Below are 15215 nucleotides of genomic sequence, written 5' to 3' on the forward strand. Positions count from 1 at the left end.
TCTATAGCTAAACCCACTTCTTCTGATTGGAACGCTGTAAAACGTATCTTCAGATGTCTTCGTGTTACTTCAGACTTAGGTCTCTTCTATACTTCATCGGTCAGTAAACTTTGTGCCTATACTGATGCTGACTTTGCTGGCAACACTAAAACAGAGGTCAACAAATGGTTTTGTTTCAATGATTGGCGACACAGCTGTATCGTGGACATCTCAAGTGCGGAAATCAATTGCACTATCTACCACTGAACAGAGTTCGTTGCTGCAAGTGAAGGAGCCAAGGAGTTAGTATGGCTTAACATACTGCTGTAGGACATCTGTGGAAAAAGAAACACGCCCGTATTGCTCATTGTCAATGCAAGTGCCATTAAATTAGTGAAAAACGCAGAGTTCCGCAAACGTTCGAAGCACATCGAAGTACAGTATTATTTTGTGTGGGAACTCTATCAAAATGGTGATATCAATGCATAGTATGTGTTATCTGAAAATCAACTTGGTGACATGCTTCCTACAACGAATTTATAATCAAACGAATTTAAAGAAATATGTACCAAGATAGGACTTCGTAACTTATGTGTTTTGACACCTAATTTTTTATTTAAAAGTTGTTCAGTGCATCACAGTTTGATTTAGGGGAAGTGTTAAAATAAAATATCAGAACTGTGTTTCCTCTCCACGCCTATGGTGGTGCTTGGTTCTGTGTTGCGAATTTATTTGCTCCTAAGAGTTTTTTTTTATTTTCCATGCTTCTACTCTATGAAGTATTTGTTGTTGCTACGAGTCATCTTTTAGACATTAAAGGATCACTATTCCTAAAAGTGTTGTGTTCTTGCTATAAAATTATATCATAAGTTCATCCACAACAGTAATTGCTACAAGTTTCTCTAAAAAAAAAACCGCAGACGGATGGCCTCAGACCTTGCTCTTGAACAATATATAGTACGAGAGTTGTGTGACAACTTTGGTTTCTTAATCAGATTGAAATATATACTATGCAACAAATTACTTTGTATCTCGCTTTTGTCAAATAAATTTCATGCGTTTTTGGATTCTATAAGCATTGTTTCTAGAGTGTGTGTACTAATTCTGTGCTTAATTAGTCAGGTGTATAGGATTTTGTCCAACAAATGATTCAACAGATGAACTATAATTAATTCGAATACAGGAGAAATCTTTATGAGTCATCTACACATTTACTGTGTGTTTTTCTTTCTGAATTAACATCAAAATCAAACATGTGAACTCAACAGTCATCTTTCATCTTAGGACCTCTGAAGGGTTTTACCATCGATATGTCATTAATTGATATTTATCTGTAAAGTTCAAGTGACGCTAGCTTCTCCCTTACAAATCATCCCCTATGTGCTGGCAATGTGTTAACACGATTACAGTGCCTTTATCGCGACTACTGAGCCAGGTTCGAGTAAAAACCCATCCCACAACCAACATTATTTCCCCTCCTCACTTACCTTACTTCTGAAGAACTCGGTGCAAACCACGAAATTCGATAGAAGTCGACACAATGTAATGGACAAGTACAAGTCATTTTAACGTCACTTTCAAAACTATTCCATGACACCGAAATAATATTAGGCATTTACAGCATGTCGATGAGAACAACCCCCTACATATAATGCCTTGAACATACATAAAGGCAATGAGAATTGTCTTCCCTTCCAGTTTTGCCATTCTTCATTCTTAACGAATCATCAGAACCCAATCCACTCTTTGTCGTTTTATGGTAGGCTCTTGTTGATAACACCAAGTATCATTCATGATTATTTTCTCCAGAAAAAAATGTCCATGTTTACTATTTCAATCAAGTCACAGAAATCATCCATGCATCTTTCTTTTTCTTTGGGAATCAATATGTGCAGGACAAAATTTGCAGACACTTTCCTCTTTCTTGAGAATATCGTGAAGACTTGATTTAGAGATCGTCAGTTCTTCAGTACGATAGCTCTGCGTGAGAGGTGATGGTCGTTTCTCGAAAGATCACGAATTTTCTGCATTATTCTTTTAGATGAACTTGAGGTAGGATGGCCTTCGCTCTTGTGGACCTCCAGTCACACTTATCCTTGTCTAAAATGTTTTTAAACCACTCAAACATTCATCCATGAATCCCCATAAGCCTTTTTGCGTATTCTCTGTAGCCAATTTTTTTATTATATTATATATAAATAAAGGTATTTACAATGACCTAGTAAAAGCACAGAGAATAAACCTGACGGAGCAATTGACTGGAGGCCAGATATGTACCAGGTATAGGTTTTGCTTATGAAAAATCTGATGGAGCTCATCTAGTTGGAAGACTAAAGAAGAAATGGGAGGATGAACTGCAGAAAGACCTTCAGCAGGTTGGGCATCTATGGAACTGGATTCAAAGTCTATAAGATTGCCATCTATAGGGAAAAATGTAAGGTCAGCACATAATCTTTACAGTCCATGATCACTGATATCTTTTCATATAATATATAAGGAAAGTTGTGTGCAACAAGGACATACCAGACATGTAAGAAACAATATTATTTTCTCCTGTCTCTTGAGTTTCTATTGAAAACAATCTACAACCGAGTATAACAGGTTGTGTTTCAAACCCTGTACAATGTTCCTTCTAAATAATCTTGGCAGCAGATATTGGACTTTTGCAGGAAATGTACTGAATATGTTTCAGTCAACTTACAGAGATGTGTCTTGTGTTTCAGACAGTTAACAGCTTGGTTTTTCTACATCTCTATCGTTATGGGTAACGTAATTATGTATTTCTTGAAGCATGCTGGAAGCCCCTTGGTTTTCCTTTACATTGATGAAACATAAAACGAACAAACTGAGTGAAAATGGTTATTATTCCTAACTCAGTGAATATAGGCTAGCAGTCCTCTGGTCCTTCCCTTGTAATGATCCTGGCAGGTTTTTGTAGCATTAATATGTCCTTACAATCTGCAGAACGTCCCATAACTGCACGCCGTAATTAATGTGACTATGAAATAGCACATTAAACAGTGCTACAAGGAACTTGTCAGTTAATACACCCTTTACTTTCCTCAGGAGGTATATCACACAGCAGAGCTTATTCATTGATAGTTTGCTGTCAATAATTAATTTATTCTTGATGAACTGCTCTTTGAGGTTTTCAAATATCACATCCGTTGCTAGTAGAGTTTGCACAACAGTTTTTCCTATGGCCAAAAGTGTTGTGTTATCAGCAAAATGTAACATATTGTAGTGAATCAAGAAATTCTTTGTGACATCACATAACTTGCACATTACCAATGAGATTGCCCCATGCTGGGAGCCAATAATTAGGTGACATCATTAATTAAATTAAACTAAACACAAAAGGTTATGAGATGAAGGGGTTGATGTCTGAATGGAACAGACTGCTTAGATGATTAAAATATGAAAGAAATAATTTATTTCAGACCTGTTACACAATCCAAAACCAAAATTACAAGCCTCAGGGCCGATTGAAGTGGGCGTCGACATGACTCACTTATCAAGGGTTAGGAGGGGGAGGACGAACCATCTCACCATCATTTGTGATCATTTGTTGTGCAGTGCTGCTTTAGAGTGGGCGCTGCGTCAGTACAGCGTATCGCCTTGGAGCTCTGCGTCGCGAATCGGCTACCCTCATCGGCACACACGGCTTTGTGGCGAGGCCCAGGTACAATGTCCATACTTCCCGCTATGTGTTGCCACAGCCAAATCAGCGTTATCACAGTATCGGAAGCTGGATGGATTGAAGAGTCCCTTATTCCTCTTGCTTCAGCACTGTCTCATCGAATGTCCCTTCACTCTTTGTCCATCCTTCAACTCAACGATTCCTCAGCATTTTCTTCTCTCGCAGCATTGTCATTGGCGGACTCAATTTGCAATGCCACCTAATTACTGACCGCCGTTTCACGACCATTCCTCCTACGTGCTGGATGGAAATTTCGTATCTGGTGTGTGACTAGAAAATTGGCTTATTTCTCACGATTTCATTAGCGTTGGTGGCACATTATTCCGATGTTTTTCTGCATTCCAAAGTTGTTGCAAAAGTGGCCACACACCAATTACTTGCACCAGCAAGCTCTGCGTGAGGCCTGGACAGTTTCTCATATTTGTGCCTCTAAGAACCTGCTGGCATTCGTGTTTTATGAAGAAGTCCTTCCTGTCCAGGAAACACCTTTTTAAGCAAGTTACTTCTTTCGCATTCCTCCCTGTGCGAATTCCCCACGCTTTCTGTATGCTCCTTCCAGTGACTGTCGGGTGCTGGAATTAACGGCACGTTTTTGCTTTCTAAGCCAGGCCGGAAGAATTCACATGCCTTCATGTGGACATTCTTGACGCTCTGTTCTGATGGTGGCAGGGATGCATCAGTTTTTGGCATGCTTCTCATTGTCCACCAGGCCCTTTGCAACACGTCCATTGGTAAGCGAGGTGAAGGCATCCACTGTCTTGCCCCCTGTGTGGCTACAGAATGGCTCCACTGTCCATGTCTTGGATACTTGCCACATGGCGTCCAGCCAGATTTCTCCTGAGCTGCTAGCGCTTTGTGTCTGTGTAAGTAGCCCCTGGCGGAGGTATCACAATGTGTCTGTCGCAGCCTGTATCACTGACATAGATAAGGAACAAAAGACGTCATAAGAGGAACCATGTAGCAAAACATGCTCTAATTTTTGTTCTTGTGGACTGCTCCATGGACTGACGTATGTGCCTTCGGTTTTGAACATAAGACTGAAGAGTTACCAGAACAACATCAACAGTATCTTAACACTTTTGCTTAGTAAGCTGTATCTTGATCAAGATGGAGTCAAATGCTCTGCTGAGGTCATGGAGTGTCAGTGACACATGTAGCGTTGCTCTTGGGGGGGGGGGGGAGGGGGGAATAAAAAGAATTGTTATTTTACATTTTTTTTTTAATGTCGAAAAAGTTAATATTTTGGTGGGCCACTTGGCAACAGAATCAGGGATTGATTACACTATTATAATAACATACGTTGAGCATTAAATACCTGAATAAGAGCAGCAGATTGGTTTATTTGAGTTCGCTCAGAAGAAACATTATCATTTCTGTGCATTTTTATAGTCGCGATGTATTCATATCCGGAACAACACTAAGGGACCAGAAGATTTATAGACTTTAAACGAAATGCAACACTATACAATTAAAAAAAGAGTTGATTCAGAAATAATAGGAAAACAATAACGTTCCTTCTGCCTCATGCTACGTCCGGCCCATCAGCATGATCGTAATTTCTGGTGATGAACTAACACAAAATAATTATCATTGAAGTAAATGAGGAGATGGAAATCATCAAGGTTAATTTACTAAAATAAGCACAATTATCTTTCAACACATGTTTTTTAATGCTACATACCTTTTTATATTAAATTACAATAAATGACCATTGTGGTTAAATACTTTATACATAACAGTCAAAATGCCCTCTCGATGCTGTCTGTTCGTAATCAATTACAAGAAACTACATGTTTTCCGATTAGAAAAGTAACAATTAGCATATTTACTAAATATTTTCACATAAAATATAAAATACCGATGCGGAATGTAGCAAGTCTGCGTCCGCCTTTCATGGAATACAAACAGTATAAGGTGAGGCGCCCAATGCCTCATTTGTCTTGAAACAACAGAATTCTTTTTTATGTAATTAATCGATACATGTACATAGAGATTTACAGGCACCGTGCAAGAACAGAAAGATAAAGAATAATAGATTCTGTCACTGCTATGCGATGGATCATTTCTTTTACTTTACAACTGTTTGATAACTTTAGGCCATCGGGCGTTTACTATTGAGCGTATATTAAGGTTTGTGAGGCGAAAATTACTATTATCACACACACTGTTTGTTGCTGCACTGCGATTTGCAGCCTAACAACAGTAACACACTACAGCCATATGTCCATTACATAAGACTGCCTGCTCACAACAGACTGGTTGAATGCACATCTGCTGCTTACATTTGTTAGTTCAAACTGTCGCTGTAGTTACCATACAGACGTCACTTATACACCAGGAATAAAACAGATCTCAGAACTTTTTGAATGGATTACAATGACAAAAAATGATTTCTTGGCATGGCATTAGCCACAATCCGTGTGAAATGGCATAGTGGTCAGCACACTGCAATTGCATTTGGGAGGAATACATTTCAAATTCCCATCCTGCCATCCATATTTAGGTTATACATGATTTCTGTAATTCACTTAAGGAAAATACAGGGATGGTTTCTTTGATGAGGGATTGATGATTCTTTCCCCATCGATTCCTAATCTGTCACTAATGACCTCATTTTCAACAGGACATTAAACTCTAACCTTCCTTCTTTGTTAGTAACAAATGGAAGCCAAAATGCACATTGGCAATATAATTTTGCTCGAGTGTATTTTACACATCCCATTATAATGAAAACACTGAACAATTTCTTGATTTCCTGTGACCTTGTTCCCAATTCTTCTCCTGTTTAATCATCGTAGTATATGTTTACACATGCTGCACCTTCTTGGAAGAACTGCTCATTGAAATAGAGTAGGAAATAACTTGCTACATTTGCGCCTTTTACAGCATCCTACAACAACCAAAATGAAAAATTCCTATAAAAAATTCTACACACATAAAATCTCTGATTTAATATAAATACTCATAAATGGCAAGCGCTCTACCTCGTCTCCAGATGGTGGTGACACTTGAGATGAAAAACTAATAACAAACATCAAAATGGATACAGGGATTAGTGAAAACAGGGGTGTCGTAGCGAGATTGAATATTGTAACCCCCAAACCCTCCAAAAATAAACGAAAAATATACCTTTTCAAAAAAGTAGAAAAAAGTTCACTTGATGCCTTCTTGAAAGACAATCTCCACTCCTTCCAATTTTGAAAAAAAAAACATGGATCTTACCCTCCTTGCTACACAAAATGGGTCAGATCACTGTTGTTGAAACAACGAAAAAAACATTGGAAATTTAAATGGACACAAAATATTCAAGATTGGCGATCTTTTAAAGAAGCCTGGAAATTAGCACAGACTTCAATGCAAGATGCTTATAATAGTTTCCACAACGAAAATTTATTTCAAAGCTTTGCAGAAAATCCAAAGAGATTCTGGTTGTATGTGAAGTATGCTAGCAGCACGACACAATCAATGCAATCTGTGCAATAGCAATGAAAATGCTATAGACGATAGCGCTTGCAAAGCAAAGTTACTAGACACAGCCTTCTGAAAGTCCTTCACCAAATAAGACTAAGTACATATTCCAGAATTCAAATCAAGAACAGCTGCCAATATCAGTAATGTAGAAGTAGATATCCACGGAGGAGTGAACCTACTTAAATTACTTAACAAGAGCAAGTCTTATGGTCCAGACTGTACGCCAGTTAGGTTGCTTTCAGTGTATGCTGAGACAATAGCCCCATACTTAATAATCATATGGGCAATGGCATTTCCACAGTGGATACACCGGTTCCTGTGAGAGCACCGAAGTTAAGCATTGTGGGGCGTGGCCGGCACTTGGATGGGTGACCATCCAGGCCGTCATGCGCTGTTGCCATTTTTTGGGGTGCACTCAGCCTCGTGATGCCAATTGAGGAGCTACTCGACCGAATAGTAGCGGCTCCAGTCACAGAAAACAATCATAACGACCAGGAGATCGGTATGCTGACCACACGCCCCTCCTATCCGCACCCTCAACTGAGGATGACACGGCGGTCGGATGGTCCCGTTGAGCCACTTGTGGCTTGAAGACAGAGTGCTTTTTTAATAATCATATACACCCGTTCAGTTGATGAAATATCTGTACCAAAGGCCTGGAAAATTTTACAGGTCCCATCAATATTCAAGAAGGGTAGCAGGAGTAATGCACTAAATTACAGGCCAATATCATTAACACTAATTTAGAAAACATCGTCCTTGTGAAACACAACTAGTCTTCACTCACTCTACAAGCGGCTTGTAGAGAAAATGTGTGCTTGTGGAATATCGTCTCAGTTATGTGACTGGATTCATGATTTCCTATCAGAGAGGTCACAGTTCATAGTAACTGACAGAAAGTCATCGAGTAAAACAGATGTGATTTCTGGCGTTCCCCAAGGAAGTGTTATAGGTCCTTTGTTGTTCCTTATCTATATAAACGATTTGGAGACAATCTGAGTAGCCATCTTAGGTTGTTTGTAGATGATGCTGTCGTTTAGCGACTATTAAAGCCATCAGAAGATGAAAACAAATCGCAAAACGATTTAGAAAAGATATCTATATGGTGCGAAAATTGACAATTGATCCTAAATAGCGAAAATTATGAGGTAGTCCACATGAGTGTTGAAAGGAATCCATTAAACTTCGATTACACGATAAATCAGTCAGATCTAAAGGCCACAAATTGTACTAAATACATAGGAATTGCAATTACAAACAACTTAAATTGGAAGGAACACGAAAAAAATGTTGTTGGACAGCTAACCAAAGACTGCATTTCATTGGCAGGACACTTAGAAAAGGTAACAGATCTACTATGGAGACTGCCGTCCTCTTTTAGAATAATACTGAGTGGTGTGGGATCCTTATGAGATAGGATTGACAGAGTACATTGACAAAATTCAAAGAAGGGCAACACATTTTCTATTATCATGAAATAGGGGAGAGAGTGTCACTGAAATGATACAGTATTTGGGATGGACATCATTAGAACAAAGGCGTTTTTCGTTGTGGCAGAATCTTCTCACGAAATTTCGATCATCAATTTTCTCCTCTGAATGCGAAAATATTTTGTTAATACCGACCTATCTAGGGAGAAACGATCATCATAACAAAATAAGCCAAATCAGAAAGATATGGGTGTTCGTTTTTTCCACACACTGTACGAGACTGGAATAATAAAGAATTGTTGTGAAGGTGGTTCCATGAACCCTCTGCCAGGCACTTAAAAAGTGATTTACAGAGTATCCATGTAGATGAAGATGTTCATGTAGACCAGACAAATGCTGGATGGTCATTGGTGTATGCGGAAGTGAGTCAGAAAAATGGGCAGGCCAGTCTGTTTGCCAAATATGCTCTCATTCCAAGAGCTCCTCCCTCTGCACTGTCTGATGTAATTGCGCATTGTCATTCATAGAAATGAAGTCGATGTCGAATGCACCCCTGTAAAGACGCATATGGAGGGTGGAGTACAGTGTCACAATGACGTTGGCCAGTGAGTGTAGCATGTTCAAAGGTTTGGAAGTCAGTACTCGGATGCAACATTACACCTCCCCACACCATAACGCCTTGACACCAAAACAATAATATTCGATAATCTTCCTGGATGGATTACCTGTTCCCATCACTTGGGGTTTGAAGGCATGCCATGAGTCACTGAATGTGCTCTCATCGAAGAAAAGCACACAGGACACATGAGCCCACTCCTCATTGTTCCAGTGCGTATGCTCTTGTGACCATCGCAAATCTTTAAACACAGCCCATTCACTGATCAGATTTTTGTGAAACTTTACACCTTTCCCATGAGCGGCTATTCAAGGGAGTATTCGGCCCTGAAATCATTTTTATGGATGACGACGTGTGCTTGCATCGAACTGCACTGGTGGAGGTGCTGTTGGAACAAGAGAATATTCGGCTAATATTCTGACATCTCCCCCAACTTAAATCCCATGGGGCACATGTTGACTGCATTGGGGAAATGTATTAACAGATCTACTTGCACCAACGACTCTGCCCAAGTTATTAACCATCTTGTTGGGGGAATGAAATGCTGTATTGCGAAGATTCCTTACCAATCTTGTGGCCAGTTTGGGAGAGGGTGAAATTACATGTGTTTTAAATGTTATTGCATTTATTAATATTCTTTGGCAGTTGTAACATGACATTATAGAAACTATCAGTTACTTAGTTTGCTCTGTGGGCTTCAGATTTTTGATGGACTTTTCGGTGTTGTCATACTTTTGAAGTTTAAAATTAATGTATTAATTTAAAAAAGGCTGATGGTATTTTATCTACTATAAATTTGGTACTCTTCATGACACTTATTTTAGGGTAGTTTCTGTGTTCATACTAAAAATATTGTGTATTATTAATTTATCATACATGTCATCTACTAGTTTCTTCCATGTAGAAATGCAAGTTCCATTATGAAGCTACAGGTAGACTGCAGATCAGGTCTGGCCAAAAAATTGGCTTGTGGGTTGTGCCCTGGCACAAGTGCCATAGCGCTCAGCCTGGTTGTCACATTTCCGCCACCACCACTGCACCACTTTGTCTGAGCATGAGGAGGGGAAAACTCCAAATGCGACGCATTTAAATGACAACACAGTCAGCATACGGACAGATGCAGAAAATTCCACAGGTTTTCGCACTGAGATCGCCATGTAATCGTGACTTAGTTGGTGTCATAATAGGAAAAAAGGTCTTTCATGCACACACACATACACAAATGTCGGGGCGCTAATGACCATAGCAGTTTTGCACCCTAAAACAAACAAAAAAAAAAAACAAAAAAAAGTAAATACACACATGTGTTGGTCGAAATACTGTATCACTTTCGTTTTATAAGAGATTAGGAGTACCCATTGCTTACGCGACTGCAACAGTATACATCTAGAATTCGCATCCCTCGCTTCTTCGTTCCCATTCATTTTTTAAGGCTTGTGACGATAGATCTCTAGATTTCGTGTTTTTGTGTCAACAGGTACTGGGCGTGTTAACATCCTTCATGTCACGAAAATCAGCTGAAGGTAAACAGCGCTGACACCACGATTCTGCCGAACTGAATACAATTATGCCGACCGAAAAAAGCAACACAGCAATACTAAATTAAATGTCGCGCTATTCTGGATACTTCCAACAAGGACCGAGAAAAGCCAGGAGAGGTGAGCCTTGGTACGCACACGCCCCACACGTCCTGCACGTGTCAAGTTTGACATGCTGTGGCCGGCCTTGCTGTAGATGTATGTTATTTGAAAATATGTTGCGTTTTAAGAGGCCGTGATACTGTTTGTATTACAAACCGAGTATTATTTACCCCACTCGCTTCTGTGATGGGGCTCTAGTAAGAAATATGGTGAAACTTCCTGGCAGATTAAAACTGTGTCGGACCGAGACTCGAACTCCGTCCCCTAGTTCGAGTCTCGGCCCGGCACACAGTTTTAATTTTCAAGGAAGTTTCATATCAGCGCACACTCCGCTGCAGAGTGAAAATCTCGTTATGGAGGAAATATGTTTTCCAGGGATTTGTACAGGCGGAAAAAGTAAACTGAATACAGTACAATATATACTTTAAGATCCTGAAGAAATAATGTTCAGATTTGCCTACCTGTGAACGGTGTACGAATTTTTCTGATGCTTCTTTTTGTCCGGCACGTAAAAGAAACTAGTCAGAGACTAGACAGTATAATAACAATACGGGAACGCTACCCGGTTTTGAAGGTGGCATTCGTATACGGATGTCGTCTGCAATATCACTGTGGGAACGTTGTAATTTCACAGATTTATTTTTAGACACATAAATTAGCATAGGTACTCGTCCGATATGAAATGTTCTTGAGGCTATCATGTATTGTATTTCTTTTGTTACACATGCACTCCTCGATAAGATGAGCAGTTAGAATGTCAACATCGTTGAAGGCCCAGGAAGTCTAGGAATAATCGATGACGAGTTGGCAAAAACATGTCAGTTGTAATTGTAAGCTGTCTGCAGTTATGCACATGAATGATAAGCTAGATCTGTCAAAATTACGTCATTTTGAAACGTATCCTCATATCTTGACTCGTCATGATTCTTTTCGCTAGGTGTCCCACTACTTATTTTGTATTATCGTGTACGTCACTACACTCGATACGATTTCTTGATAATGCGTTACTTACGTGTACAATGCGTTACGTATCAAATCCCTTCGATAACAGTTAAGAAGGATCATGCGGCATTACATCTTTACATTTTTATCTCGCAGGTAATATAGAGTTTCATTACCTTGCGCAACGCATAATATTTTTTCTGTTTCTGTTGGTTTACCAGAGACAATCTCCGTTTTGGCATGTTTACGTTTGGGATGCCTGTGACGACATTGTGTGGCCTAGTTGTGGCAGACAAATAGAAAATTTTCGTTTTAAGTTTCTCAGTTTATGTTAATCCGCTAGTAAATAGCTTTGTAGTATTCATGAAAGGCGTGTCTGGGAAAAAAAGAAAAAATAGTTTACAAATACAGCAATTAATGAGTTCTAGGGAATATTAAATGAAACTTATTCCCCGGGGAGTAATGTAGAATGTTTGTCATTCCCAGTTATTTGTAATAATGGGTAAATGTTTAATTAAATAAATATATTGAAGTGCGTGAAATAAGAGGACACGGTGATTGTTATAGAATCAACGTTATGAGGGGCAGATTTTATTGGTGATGCTGGCACAAGGCTTCACTTTGCATTTATATATGTCGGCAATTTCGCCCTGTTATTACTGGAAGTTGTATACTGTAAATGCGACATATATGTATCATAGTATCCACAGTTTAATATCCCAAGTATACGGAGAACACGGTTTCTCTTTGGAAGACAGCACGAGCTAGGAACGTGTAACTACTGTATTAAACTGAATATATTACCTGCCCATGCCAGTCTAGTTGTGCTGGAACTACCATATTCTACAAACAGTAAAAAAATAGAAAAACACACACAAGACTGAAAAACTCGCAGAGGTCGTTTTCCCAACGAACTAAACTATAACAAAGGTGTTATAGATATGGGGATCAAGTTATACAAAAATATCCCGATACCAACAAAGAACATCACAGAACTAAAACATTTTAAATTAGTCTTAGGATACTTATAATATAGTCTGCTTTTACTGCATTCAGAAATTTTAATAATCTGGTTCTTAAAGTTAAAGAGCGACATATCTGGGCATGAAGTATATGTCAAATTAATTTATACAGGCTGTGGAACTGTGAGTAAACAGGCAGCTGAGTATGAATTTAAAGAATGTAAATCTTAGAGCCCGTGACCTATTATACTTCAATGATATGATTTTATAGTCTGCAGAGTTCAAATATTCCTTCATTATGTTTTTCTTTAAATTTTCTAACAGATTAATACCCATTATGTGAATAAATATACCTTTTAAATGTAATCCTCACAATACTTACTATCATCTGTCATCATACCACCTACTCTTGACTTGTGCTGTATCGTGATGTACTTAAGTATGATCTAAAGGACCAGTAAAAATATAATACAATTTAAAATAAAAACTGTTTCCATGAATTAACTGGGACTTTTGTACTTAAAAGCAAACTGAATAATTTTATGGTATGAGGTGCATTCTTCCCCATTACACCATTAGTTGATATCAAAATTTGGAAGTGTTCATCCCCATCTTCCAGTCTCTGAAGTTGCCACTGTTCTCTGTAGCTATACTTTGTTTTAGTTTAATTGTTGTTGGAGACTCTTATATGCGTCAGTGAACTGCAGATTGACCATTATTGTTGAGTTTTACATTTTTAATATTAAATTAAAATTTGCCTCTGTGGTTTATGGACATTACATACAATTATGTACTATAACATCATGTACATTGTGATCGCAATTGTGATTTTTATAGCTCCTGTGAATTACTCTTGTACAGCCAAATACTTATAACATATGACACATTTTCATGCTTACACAATAGATAGCAGGGATATATAATAGGTTACATGGTAAATACATGAAATAGATTGCTCAGTATAAACTACAGTACCAAAGTTTAAAAAATACAATTTTGTGACAATATTATCTTATATTGTACATCAATGGTTCTAATTGTGGTTTAATTTGTAACACTAATTTCTAAGGCTAGTTTCTCATAATGTATTACATGAAACTTATTTCGCACAGGATGAACTTTTGCTCACTATCTGCTCATGTACTCAGCCACACTAGGTCTATAAAATTATTCTACTATTAGAAACAATATAATGAAAGGAACCTTGCTACTCACCATATAGTGGAGATGCTAAGTCGCAGAAAGTCATAACAAAAAGACACCTATTAGAAACGTTTTTTAGGGTTGTACTTCGGTTCTTTCTTGAAAATTTGAAGTGCATGTGAAAGACACCACAGTTGTACTGTACTATGTACCTGACTTAGTAAGTGCAGTATTGTTACTGTTTTGCTCCAGTGTATTCAGTATCACAATCTTCATCCATCCGTCCATCCATCATCTTGTTCCATTGGTACCATCAATAAAGAGAACCTTCATCAGAGTTGAATGAGTCACAGTATACATTATTGTTAAACAAAGACATAGCAGAGACTTTATACTGTATTAACAGTAAACTAGAACTACACTTCTTAACACTTTTCACACTTATGTCATATAATTTTAATTGAGCGAGTCAGTAAGGAAGCTGTTGTTTCCTTCATCCTTTTCCAAAATTCGCTTCATTTTCTAAGAATGAGGTAATTTCCTCTCATCTGACCATTTGACTCCAGCTGTTTTTCTGTTTGTTGTATCATCCTGAAAACCTCTGATTTTTTAAACTTCTACTATGAATTTGTTTCAGTTAAGGTGTCCAGTGCAGTCTGCATTTCTTCTAAGTGCTCTTTGTCGTGCCTGCACCCGCCTCCCCCCCCCCCCCCCCCCCTCCCGGAAATACAGAAGCGTCCGATTCCACCTGTCTGCTTTGACCCATGACGTCACAAATATGGTGGAAATGACCATACACTACGACTCCAATATGGTGCCTATGACGTAATTACGTGAACATGACCACAAACATGAAAATACATTGAAAAACCAACACACACACACACACACACACATTCCACAAAAAACCTAATGAAACTAACAGGACAAGCGTGGGAAATTGGGGGTTTTTGGGTGGGGACAAAGTAAATATAAACAATTTAGACACACACCACCATACCGAACCACACAAAATGATGAAAAAAACCGACAACACAAAGCTCTCCAAATTCCACTAAACACAATATCCTCTGGAATCGGACACTTCCCTTGACCTATATAGTTCAACAGCAGCTCCTGATCCCACAAATTGGAATCGAACACTTCCCTTGAACTGTGATCCTTACAACATCTCCACATACAGCCGTCCCTGGTCCGAGACGCCGGAACTTTAGTAAGCCTCATTTCTTCACGACACACTGAATGCTTCACGACTTCATCCAAAAATCCAAATAGTTGAAGAAATTTTATTAGACCCGCACTGTCTCCCATCATTGCCGACAACCAAAAACT

General features: G+C 38.6%; 1 protein-coding gene across 1 annotated transcript in view; it reads left to right on the forward strand.

Annotated features, from left to right (window-relative positions):
• The first annotated feature begins 11780 nt into the window (after nt 1-11780).
• Nucleotides 11781-15215, forward strand: part of LOC126201965 (sulfite oxidase-like) — a 127285-nt gene continuing 123850 nt past the window's right edge. The window contains exon 1 of the mRNA XM_049936825.1: nt 11781-11934. Within this exon, the coding sequence (XP_049792782.1) occupies nt 11900-11934 (35 nt within the window). The 5' untranslated portion in view covers nt 11781-11899. The remainder of the gene's footprint in view (nt 11935-15215) is intronic.

Source organism: Schistocerca nitens, chromosome 1 (assembly GCF_023898315.1).
Source record: "Schistocerca nitens isolate TAMUIC-IGC-003100 chromosome 1, iqSchNite1.1, whole genome shotgun sequence".
Lineage (NCBI taxonomy): Eukaryota > Metazoa > Arthropoda > Insecta > Orthoptera > Acrididae > Schistocerca > Schistocerca nitens.